Source organism: Mobula hypostoma, chromosome 17 (genome assembly GCF_963921235.1).
Source record: "Mobula hypostoma chromosome 17, sMobHyp1.1, whole genome shotgun sequence".
Classification (NCBI taxonomy): domain Eukaryota; kingdom Metazoa; phylum Chordata; class Chondrichthyes; order Myliobatiformes; family Myliobatidae; genus Mobula; species Mobula hypostoma.
In genome coordinates, this window is record NC_086113.1 from 46,434,746 (window position 1) to 46,447,132 (window position 12,387).

Genomic DNA, 12,387 nt, shown 5'->3' on the forward strand with positions numbered 1-12,387 from the left:
TAATTAGTTATACAAACAAAAACATCCTTTTCACATCAAAGAGTCACAGGTTTTGAAAATACTAAAAATGTCATTTTCATTACTGTGCAGATACCTTAAAATTTCCTCATGGTTCTATTTTCCATAACATTTCTATATTCAAAGAGTCTATCTCAAAGCCTGAAACATTTATTGAAACTATACCTTCACAATTACTACTATCTAGAAACATAACAGGTGCAAATCATTATGGCTGATTTGCTGACGGGGGAAATTGCTTTCCTAAATTGCAAATGTTGGAAGTTATAACTCCTACCAAATAGCACGAATATGAAAAAGGAAGGTTGGCTTTTACATAGATTTTACTATACACAGACATTTCCCACCCCTCTCCCCAAGTTCTGGAGTAGACTTTACAAAGAATTTACCAAACCTATCTTTCATTACTCTGTTTATTTTTACCTTTCATTAAGTAAAACTAAATGTTTCACTGTTTCAGCTTCATTTCTTTGTTTTCAGTACAAAGATTTATTTGCAGGTTTCTTCAAGTGTCCATTAGTGGTAGAGTCATGCTCTCAAATAATTCTGTAGTTTATTAATTAAGACAGTCTACAATTTAAACTTTTAATCATCTGGGCATTCACCATTCTAAATTAAAGCTATTTGAACAATGATATTTGATTTTTTTTTCCATAATGAAAAAGAATTAAACATAATATCAAACTGAATATTTCTGGATCCAGTTCATTCACTGGAACTGCCATCAGTCATCCTGGCCCAATCACACTCAACCAAGCCAAATGTGAAAAATCCATGTTTCCCCCTCCTGCCTCAGATAGGCACTGATGACCAGAAGATCAGGGGGCCATAAATTTCAAAATCCAGATACAGTATCACTGGAGTATCCAAGTAGGTGGGAGAGGAACTTTGGATTGAGTCAAAGTTGAGGATTTTTCTGTTTACAAAGTGACAAGTGAGGTTTACTGTCATTTAACCAGATACATACATATAACATATATAATATATATTGAAGCAAGACAACTTTTCTTCAAATCAGAATGTAAAAAACATAACGCACGATAAGTTAATGAAGGTAAGGATAACATCTACAGATGAATCCTTCCTGTTCTCTGTTCTCCATCTCATCATCACTCTTGATAAGGCCAACCATTGTTGTGTCATCCATAAACCTGATAACACAGTTTGAGCTGGATCCTGCAACACAGTCACGCGTTGGCAATGTAAACAGCAGCAGACTAAACACACAGCCTTGGGGAGCGCCAGTGCTCAGTGTGATGGGACTACAGACATTGCTGCCCACATGGACTGACCGTGGCCTTACTGTTAAGAAGACAAGTATCCAATCACAGAGGGAGGTGTTGAGACCCAGTGTGGACAGCTTCCTCACCAGTTTCTGGGGTATGATGGTATTGAATGCTGAACTGGAGTCTTTAAACAGCAGTCTAGCATATAAGACCCCATTTTCCAGGTGAAACAGGAAAAAGTGGAGGGCTGAGCCTTTGTATCATCAGTGGATCAATTTGAGTGATAAGTGAGCTGGAAAGGGGCCAACGTAGCCAGGAGAAAGGCCTTAATATGCTCCATGACCAGCTGCTTAAAGCGTTTCATAATGGTTGATGTTAATGCCACCAGATGATAGTCATTTAGGCAGGATACTGTCACCTTCTTTGGCACTGGAATGATGGTTGCCACCTTGAAACCGAGAGCACAATGGATTGTTCCACAGATATGTTAAATATATCTGTCAGCACCTCCGTCAGCTGGGCTATGCAGTCTTTCAGAACCCAATCTGGTACATTAGCGGGCCCCGCAGCTTTGCACGGGTTGACTCCGGCAGAGTCTTCGTCACCTCAGCTTCAGCCAGACAGAGTGTCTGCTCCCCTGGGAGGAGAGGTGCCTTCCTTGCCAGCACTTTTGTCCTGCACATCAAACCGGGTGTAGAAGACATTCAGCCTCTCAGGGAGTGGAGCATCCTGGTCACTGATGTGCAGGATAGACTTGTAGTCTATAATCCTCCAGATTCCCCGCCACATGCGCCTCATACCTCTGGTATCGCAGAACGACTGCAAATTCTCTGAGAATGCTCCCATTTTGCCTTTATGATGGTGCGGGAAAGCACAGTTCTTGCTTCTCTGAGAGCTGTTCCATCTCCCAATCTAAATGCAGTATCATGATCCCTCAGCCTGGCAAGGACCTCTGCAGTAAACCATGGCTTCTGATTTTCCCTCACCAGGATGCACTTTGTGATGGTAACATCCTCAGTACACTTCTCTACGTAGCTGGTCACAGAATCCTCAATGTTAACATGGCTGCCATAGGTAGCTGCCTCTGTGAAAATTCTCTAGTTCATATTATCAAAGCAGAGATTGCACTCTCAGGCCAGGTTTTCACCACCTTTAGATCTAGTTTGACCCATTTGGTCACTGGAATTAACATCACAGTATATCAAGCAATAGTACTGTAAATCAAGACCACTGGACTTGCTGTGTTGCCTGGAAGACGTTTCACCACTCATCCGAGGCTTCTTCAGTTTTGATCTACGGTGGGTAGTTTTCCAGTTTATAAACTCTGTGAGTTCTTTAAAGGTAGAGCAATCACATGAGAGTCATAAAGAGTTGTAGAGATAATGAGAGGGCCATTTGTCTTATCTTTGCATGAATGGAGGTGTGAACTGTTGTGGAGATGTCAGGGTAGAGATATTTGGACTGCATCGTAAATAGCTGATAGATGGTGTCATACCCCACCCCCTCTGTTCAGGGATGGGTTTTCCAGTTTGACCAGGATGGCTTATATTTGAAAGTCTTATATTTGAATGGGCACAGCACAAGAAATAAAATGGACGATATTGAAATTCAGCTACAGATTGGCAAATATAACATTGTGGACATCTCTAACACTTGGCTAAAGGATGGTTGCCATTGGGAGCTGAACATCTAAGGATATACGATTGATTGGAAAGATAGGTTAGTAGGCAGAGAGGGTGGGGTGGCCCAGTGTATAAGAAATAATATTAAATTATTAAATCGTTATTAATATGATCCGAATTCACTTTGAAATTTGAGAAGGAGAAACTAAAATCCAATGTGTCAGTATTTCAGTGGAATAAAGGAAATTACAATGGCATGAAAGGGGAACTGGCCAAAGTTGACTGGAAAGGGACACTAGCAAGAAGGACAGCAGAGCAGCAATGGCTGGAGTTTCTGCGAAAAATGAGGGAAATGCAAGACAGATATATTCCAAATAAGAAGAAATTTTTGAATGAAAGAAGGACACTACCGTGGCTAACAAGTGAAGACAGAGCCAAAGTAAAAGGAAAAGAGAGGGCATACAAGGAAGCCAAAGCTACTGGGAAGATAGAGGATTGGGAAGCTTTTAAAAACTTGCAGAAGGAAACTAAGGAGGCCACTAGGAAGGAATTATGAAAGGAAGCTGGCAACTAATATCAAAGAAGATACTAAAAGCTTTTTAAAGTAAATAAATGGTAAAAGAGAGTCAAGGGTAGATATAGGACAAATAGAAAATGATGCTGGAGATATTGTATTTAGAGACACAGAGATGGCAGAGGAACTGAATGCGTATTTTGCATCAATCTTCACAGTAGAATACATCTGCAGTATACTGGATATTCAAGAGTGACAGGGAAGTAAAGTATGTGCAGTGAAAATTACAACTGAGAAGGTGCTCAGGAAGCTTAATGGTCTGAGGGTGGATAAATCTCCTGGACCTGATGGAATGCACCTTCGCGTTCTGAAGGAAGTGGCTGGAGAGACTGCAGAGGCATTAACAATGATCTTTCAAGAATTGCCAGATTCTGGCATTGTACCAGATGACTGGAAAATCCGCTATTTAAGAAGGGTGGGAGGCAGCAGAAAGGAAACTATAGACCTGTTAGCTTGACATCAGTGGTTGCGAAGTTGTTGGAATCAAATGTTAGGGATGAGATTATGGGGTACCTAGAGGCACGTGACAAGGTAGGCCAAAGCCAGCATGGTTTCATGAAAGGAAAATACTGCCTAACAAACCTACTACAATTTTTTTGAGGAAATTATAAGCAGAGTAGACAAAGGAGATGCAGTAGATGTGCAGTACTTGGATTTTTAGAAGGCTTTTGACAAGATTCCACACATGAGGCTGCTTAGCAAGATAAGAGCCCATGGAATCACAAGGAAGTTACTAGCATGGGTGATATTGGCTGATCGACGGAAAACAGAGAGTGGGAATAAAGGGATCCTATTCTGGCTGGTTGCCAGTTTCCAGTGGAGTTCCACAGGGGTCAGTGGTGGGACCGCTGCTTTTTATGACGTTGGTCAATGATTTGGACTATGGGATTAATAGATTTGTGGCTAAATTTGCCGATGATACAAAGATAGGTGGAGAAGCAGGTAGTGTTGAGGAAACAGTGAGCCTGCAGAGAGACTTAGATAGTTTAAGAGAACGGGCAAAGAAGTGGCAAATGAAATACGATGTTGGAAAGTGTACGGTCATGCACTTCAGTGGAAGAAATAAACGGGCAGATTATTACTTAGTTGGGGAGAGAATTCAAAATGCAGAGAGCAAAGGGACTTGGGAGTCCTTGTGCAGGAGACTCTAAAGGTTAACCTCCAGGTTGAATTGGTGGTGAAAAAGGCAAATGCAATGTTGGCATTCATTTCTAAAGGTAAGAATATAAGAGCAGGGATGTGATGTTGAGGCTCTATAAGGCACTCGTGAGACCACACTTGAGAGTATTGTTTGCAGTTTTGGGCTCCTTATTTGAGAAAGAATAGACTGACATTGGAGAGGGTTCAGAGAAGATTCACAAAAATGATTCCAAGAATGAAAGGTTTACCGTATGAGGAACATCTGGCAGTTCTTGGGCTGTATTCCCTGGAGTTCAGGAGAATGAGGGAGGATCTCAAAGAAACATTCCAAATGTTAAAAGGCCTGAACAGATTAGATATGGCAAAGTTATTTCCCATGGTAGGGGAGTCCAGGACAAGAGGGCATGACTTTAGGATTGAAGGACGTCCATTTAGAACTGAGATGCAGAGAAATTACTTTAGTCAGAGGGTGGTAAATCTGTGGAATTTGTTGCCATGAGCGGCTGTGGAGGCCAAGTCATTGGGTGCATTTAAGGCAGAGATAGACAGGTTCTTGATTAGCCAGGGCATCAAAGGGTATGGGAAGAAGGCAGGGGAGTGGGTATGACTGGAAGAATTGGATCAGCCCAGGATTGAATGGTGAAGCAGACTCGATGGGCCCAATGGCCTACTTCTGCTCCCATATCTTATGGTCTTATGGGCTTCTTTAACCCCCACTTTCAAACCAATGTCCTCCCTGTCCAAAATGTGCAGATTGTTATCAAAGGAGTGTCCCTCATCCTTTAAAAGCCATCTTTGTCAAATGGAAAACCCATCCCTGAACAGAGGGGATGGGATAAGATACCACCTTTCAGCTATTTACAATGTAGTCTTAACATCTCTACCCCAGCGTCTCCACAACAGTTCACACCTCCTTTCAAGCAAAGATAAGACCAATGACTCTCTCATTACCTCTGCGCCTCTTAACAACCCTCATATGATTGCTATACCTTTAAAGAACTCACAAAGTTTATAAGCTGGAAAACTACCCACCATGGATCAGAACTGAAGAAGCCTCTCGGATAAGTGGCGAAACATCTTCTAGACAACACAGTGAGCCCAGTGGCCTTGATTTGCTACTATTTGATATACAATGACCTGGAAGACGGAGAACCTCCACAGATATTACAGATAAGTGATCTATGAATCCAATGTGGGGTTGAAGGACTGCTTTATGGCATCAAGGTGCCCTATCTAAAATGGAATCAATAGGCATTAGGGGGAAAATTCTCCACTGGTTGTAATCATACCTGACAAAGGAAGATGGTTGTGGTGGTTGGAGGTCAATCATCTCATCCTCAGGACATTACTGCAGGAGTTCCACAGGGAAGTGTCCAAGGACCAAACATCTTCAGCTACTTCATCAATAACCTTCCTTCCATCATAAGGTCAGAAGTGGGGATGTTCGCAGATAGTGAAGCCGTTCATACCCAAATACAGCAGGACCTGGACAATATCCAGGCTTGGGCTGACAAGTGGCAAGTAACACTCAAGCCATGCAAGTGCCAGGCAATGAACATCTCCAACAAGAGAGGCTCTAACCACGGTCCCTTAGCATTCAGTGGTATCAGCATCACTGAATCCCCTACTATCAACAACCTGGGGGTTACCATTGACAGGAAACTGAACCAGTCTAGCCATATAAACACTGTGGCCACCAAAGCAGGTCAAATGCTAGGAATCCTGTGGCATATAACTCATCTCCTGACTCCCCAAAGCATGTTCACCATTTACAAGACTCACTTTAAGAACGTAATGAAATACTCACCATTCACCTGGATGAGTACAGCTCCATCAACACTCTTGACACCATCCAGTAGAAGGCAACCCACTTGATTGGTACCCCTTCCACAAGAATCCAATCCCTCCACGATCGATGAACAGTTGCAGCAGTGTGTACTATCTACAAGATGCACTGCAACAACATACCAAAGTGCCTAAGGTAGCACCTTCCAGAACCACGACCATTACCATCTAGAAGGCTGAGAAAAGCAGATACCTGGGCACACCATCACTTGGAAATCCCCCTCCAAGTCACTTACCATCCTAACTTGGAAACATTTTGCCATTCCTTCATTGTCACTGGGTCAAACTCATGGAATTCCCTCCCTAACAGCACTGTGGGTCTACCTACACCTCAGGGACTGCAGTGGTTCAAGAAGGTAGCTCATCACCACCTTCTGAAGGGCAACTAGGGATGGGCAATAAATCCCACAAATGAATTTTAAAAACTGGTATGTTAGTGTAAAACAGGTCTAGTGTATTTCCATCTCTGGTAGCAAAATCAACATGTTGGTGGGCAGTACTGTATTTAGGTTTGCATGGTTAAAATCACCTGCAATAATGAAGATACCATCAGGGTATTTTGCAAAAAAGTCACAGATGGTGCTGTAGAATTTACACAGTGATTTGCTTATACACATTAAAAGGTATACAAAAAAAATCCAAAATTAATTATTAAAAATACAATTTTAAATGCATCATAACACATTGAAACACAAATAATTAAAGCATCAAGCTAAATTAATTTACTTTCATTACAATTGGAGAATACCCATAGAAATGAATGAACAAATTCTGGAAACAAGCTTAATCCATCACAACAGAAATGATGTGTTACATCACTTTCTTGATGATTGAGAGTAGAACGATTGCGTGATAATTAGCTAATCTGGTTTGCTGGGCTTTTCATGGACAGTAAATAACTGATCAATTTTCCATTGTCAATCAGAATTCCAGTAACGTAAGTGCTTTGAAACAGCTAAGCTTGAGGCAGAGCAAATTCTGGAGTGCAAATCTTTAGTGACAAATGCAAGATGTTTGAGACTCAAGCATTTGCTGAATCAATACTTAGCTTTTCACACTTTCTTGGAGTTATGTGAAGTGAATCAAATTTATCAAAGTCTGCTTCTGTAATGTTGGGGATCTCAGAAAGATATCAATATAGTTCATTCACATGGCACTTCTGGCTGAACACAGTTACAAAAAGTCAGCCTTACCCTGGCATCCACTTACTGGGCCCAGACAAGGATAAGGATGCTAAGGTTCTAAAGCTACCTCATCTGTTGGAGAAACAAAACATTTCCCCACAAATAACAACACAAAATGCTGGAAGAACTCAGCAAGTCAGGTGGCATCTATAAAGGGGAATAAACAGTTCACCTTTCAGCGTGAGATCCTTCATCAGGACTGGAAAGGAAGGGGGAAGAGCCAGAAGTATAAACTGGAAAGTGATAGGTGAAACCAAGTGAGGAGGAAGGTAGGTGGATGGGGGAGGGGAAGGAATGAAAGGAGAAGCTGTGAAGTGAAAGGGTAAAGGTCTAAAGGAGGAATCTGATAGGAGAGCAGAGTGGACCATGGGAGGAATGAAAGGAAGAATGACACAAAAGGAAGGTGATAGGCAGGTAAGGAGAAGTGAAGGAAAAGAGGGGAACCAGAATGGAGAATGGAAAAAGAGAGAAGGGGGAGCAGAGAGAAATGACCAAAAATTAGAGAAATTAATGTTTATATCATCAGACTGAAGGCTACCCAGATGGAATATGAGGCATTGCTCCTCCAACCTGAGAGTGGCTGTATCAGCTAGAGGAGGCAATGGAATGACATGTTGGAATTAAAACAGCTGGCCATGGGAAATAGTGCCTATTGCAGATGGAGCAAAGGTGCTCGATAAAGCAGTCTTCCAATTAACATCGGGTCTCACCAATGAAAAGGAGTCTGCACTGGGAACACTGGAGACAGTAAATAACCTCTCGACACAGTGCAGTCTGGCTTTAACCTGTACCAAATGGATTTAAAAGATGTTAGACACACACCTTACTGGCCACCTGCTAAGAGAAGTGAACAAGCAAAGGCTGCAAACTACAATAGCCACAAGTTCAAAATTGGTATGCTGCCAGCATTGAAACCAATAAGACCAGGTTAAACACAAAACAAATACCAGCTGTTTATGTTTGCAGAGCAAATCTCCCTCTATTCATGTTATTATCCAGAATATGTGGGTTGCTGAATTCAAAGCAATTGCAATACTAAAATTCAAGTTTTAAATCAGTCGATTGCAGTTAGGAGCGATTACTGTCATTTAAAGACACAGTAGCTCCAGCATAGAAAGTTCAAACAAAACAATTCTTTAAGAAGAATCACTGTATCAGTTTAATGACAGCCAACATCCCAAAAATACTCCTCCATCTTAGTGGGCTAAATCAAGATGATTGATAGGCTAAATTTTGCTTAGATCATAAGGAAATTTCTGATAAATTTTTATTGAATCCGTGTAAGACAAATGAAGTACAACTAACTATACCCCAAAAAAGCAGAGTGTCCACACCCTCAAACAGATAAATGGCCCACTGTGAAAGCACAATATGTGGAATGATCAGTTTGCTCATCATACTTGTGTCAAGACTTAAGCAGGAACATAAAAATTTACCTTACAAAATTCTCAACTGTTCTACCGAAATGAATTCTTCACAATATCAAACATCTTTATCTAATGTTAGTTTCAAAACTTACCTCTTTAACATCTAGAAGGCGTCCTGGACATTGATTCTTGGCACGGCGTGCAATTGCAGGAGACTTATGGTGCGTAATGGTGACAATCCCTGGACCACTGTGCGTGAGGTGCTTCTGACTCCCAGGATTTGCCGAATTTGATGCTCCAGAGGGAAGTAAAGATAAACTTCTAGCCCTTACTGAAGGAGTAATCTACAACAAATAAAAGTAGCTTAAGTATAACTTCTGAACTAAATTACATTACAAAAACGAATATTACTAGAAAAAAAAGCTACCTTTATACATCCAAACATTTTCAGTGCAGCATAAAGATTAGCTCAGCTCCCTTCATAAACTCCCCTTAAAAATATGCACAGCACGTTAGATACAGAATAAAGCTCCCTCTAAACTGTTGCATCAAACACCTTCACAGCAAGTACTGTATAGGGCAGTACTCCCTCCAAAGTCAATTAAGCATTCCAGATCTGGGTTCTCACGTAGATTGTTAGATCTTGTATTTCATTGCTGTAAATCTCATTCGCAACGGTGTTATTTTTTTCTCCCGTGTAAGTATTTAGTTGGATATCTGCAGGCTTCAGATTAGTATCTTTGAAATGACATTCAAACTCATTTGTTTAGTGACTGAAACAGACGAGCCAATGTCCAATTCCATTGTAATTAATTTGCCATTCACTTCTGGTGTGAACTATATTGCTTGTCTATTGCTAGTTTTCACATTGTAAATCTCAAGACTATTCGGTCCTTTGACATTCTCATCAATGCTGGTCCTGGACTTATTTTATAATTTACTGGCATAGTTTACATATTACTATTTAACTATTTATGGTTCTATTACGATTTATTATTTATGGAGCAACTGTAACAAAAACCAATTTCCCCTGGGATTAATAAAGTATGACTATGACTATTATCAGATTTTTAAAATTAATAGCAAGCAGATTAGTGTTCTCTTTGAAAGTTCAACTTGACATTTTATCTTTTTCTCTTCCCTGTGCAGTCCATTTATTTTTGTCCACCCGACATACTGTACTTCGTAGCAAGTTTCATCTTTAAACCTACATTGGTCTGGTGTATGTGAACCCCTGCCACAACAGTAACACAATTTGTTCGGCCAGGCAGGCCTCTGTATAGACACTGCAATTTTGTTCACACTCACTTCCATTCCTGACTACAACTCAATTGCCTCTGTTTGTGCTTTCCATTGATACAGCGATTTCAATTGCTGTTTTATATGTGAGCTGTGCTTCAGCTACGAGTCGCTTTTGAATGCTTTCTTGTAAGATTCCACAAACTAAACAATTTCTCAGTGCATAAAGTCCATCACTGAACTGACAATGCTTAGACAATCTCTTTAACTCAGGCACATATTCTGAAATAGACCCCACTTACATTTGATTTCACTTATGAAACCTAAAGCATTCTGCAATCAAAAATGGTTTCAGTTCTAAATGTTCCTGCATTACTTTCATGATAGCAGCAAATGGAGCAGGAAGACATCTAAGCTAACTGTTGCTTGTCCACCTAATGCACTCAGCAAAACTGCTACTTACTTTTCATTAGTGTTTAATTTGCTTCAAAATACTGCTCAATTCAGTCAGTATACATCAACTAGTTAGCTTTTGTGCAATTGAAAGTGTATCTTTCCAATGTAGCCAGCCATTTCTGCATTTTTAAAACAAATTATCATGATACTGTTTATGAACCTTTGAATTTTGTCTTTTTTCTGCCTTTAAAAAAAACTCAATCTTTCCATTTCTGAAGAAATCATGCTCTGTTCTTTTATCTTAAACTCTAACAGCTCACTGCATTTCAGCAAGTAAGTAATCATCCTGGGTTCGTTTTAACATATACTTGTCACCACTGTTACGTTTTGTAACTCCAAAACATAAAACTAATTGAAAGAAAAAAAAAGAGGCCTGAAATAAAGCGTCTGCTCTTAGTTTTTTTTTAACTTCAGTAAGGCAAGCACTTACAGCATGGTGGCATAATGACAAGACACCATTCACGTACTTTTACATATAACCCATGATGAATTATGTAAATAAACAAAGAAAGTGTAATCAAACTATGTTTACAATATTATTCAAAAATTGCTGAAACATTGAATACACAACGGGAACCTATACTTACTCCTTTACATCATTTACATCTGGAATTCAAAAGCTGCACTTCCATAGCTTTTCCCATTTTTAATCATTTTATGTAAATTAGAATTCAACTTCACACTGGGAATCAAAGACAGGACCCTGATGTTTTCAATCAGAAAGGTTGAAAACCATGCAAAAACATTACAGTCTTTTAAATTCGAACTGCCTGCTACAATTGCAACACTTCCTTCATGAACACTGTAAATTTCCTTAAATTTATTACATTGCCCTGACAATATCAACCCCATCTTGAAATCAATTCATAGGGAACTGTTCACTGAACAACGAGTTCTGGACCTTAATGACTATTCCTCTCCAAATGTTGCTTGCCACCACCACCCCCCCTCCCCAACGGTTCCAAATACTGTAATGAACACCAGTTGAAGGATTGCTTACTCCTATGTTGTTACTTCACCAAGTTGATATATACCTGTGCTCTTACCATTTGATGGTATTAGTATCGGGAGGGATATACCAAGGCATGTGCTTGCAGTGGCTTACATCAGTTTTGATCTGCTAGATGTGTTCTCAATCTCTGCTATTTAGCCTAACGACTTTCGTGTCAAAGTGAAAACAAATTTCTACAAATTGATCTAAATTTATTAAACACAAAATAATTGATTGCATAATTACTCACGCCTTCAAGTCGGTATTTAGTCGATGTAGCCTTGATTCTGTGTGAATAGCTCTCTATCAACTTTCCACATATGGACACTGCAATTTTCCCCCATTCTTCTTTGCTGCAATCATTTTACCCTCCACCTTCACAAGCCTTTCAGGGTCTGCTGCAGTGAAGCATCCCCACAGCATGATGCAGGCACCACCACGCTTCACAGTAGGGAGAGTGTGTTTTCGATGATGTGCGGTGTTTACCAAACATAGCGTTTAGCCTGATGGCCAGAAAGACCAATTTTGCTGTCATCAGACCATAGAATGCTCTTCCAGCTGACTTCTGGCAAAGTCTAGTGGAGATTTCGTGAGAATTTTTTCCAGCAGTGGCTTTCTCTTTGCACTCTCCCATAAAGCTGCGACTGGTGAAACAACCAGGCAATAGTTGTTGTATACGCATTCTCTACCATCTCAGCCACTGAAGCTTGTAACTCCTCCAAAAT

The 12,387-nt window shown here is 40.3% G+C and overlaps 1 protein-coding gene across 3 annotated transcripts in view; it reads right to left on the reverse strand.

Annotated features, from left to right (window-relative positions):
* LOC134357994 (oxysterol-binding protein-related protein 10-like) overlaps positions 1 to 12,387 on the reverse strand; it is a 178,974-nt gene that overhangs the window by 94,081 nt on the left and 72,506 nt on the right. For all 3 annotated transcript variants that reach the window (XR_010020769.1, XM_063069844.1, XM_063069843.1), the window contains exon 4: positions 9,129 to 9,320. Coding sequence is in view for 2 of the 3 variants with exons in the window: in XM_063069844.1 (XP_062925914.1) it covers positions 9,129 to 9,320 (192 nt within the window). In the remaining variant the exon portion in view is untranslated. The remainder of the gene's footprint in view (positions 1 to 9,128; positions 9,321 to 12,387) is intronic.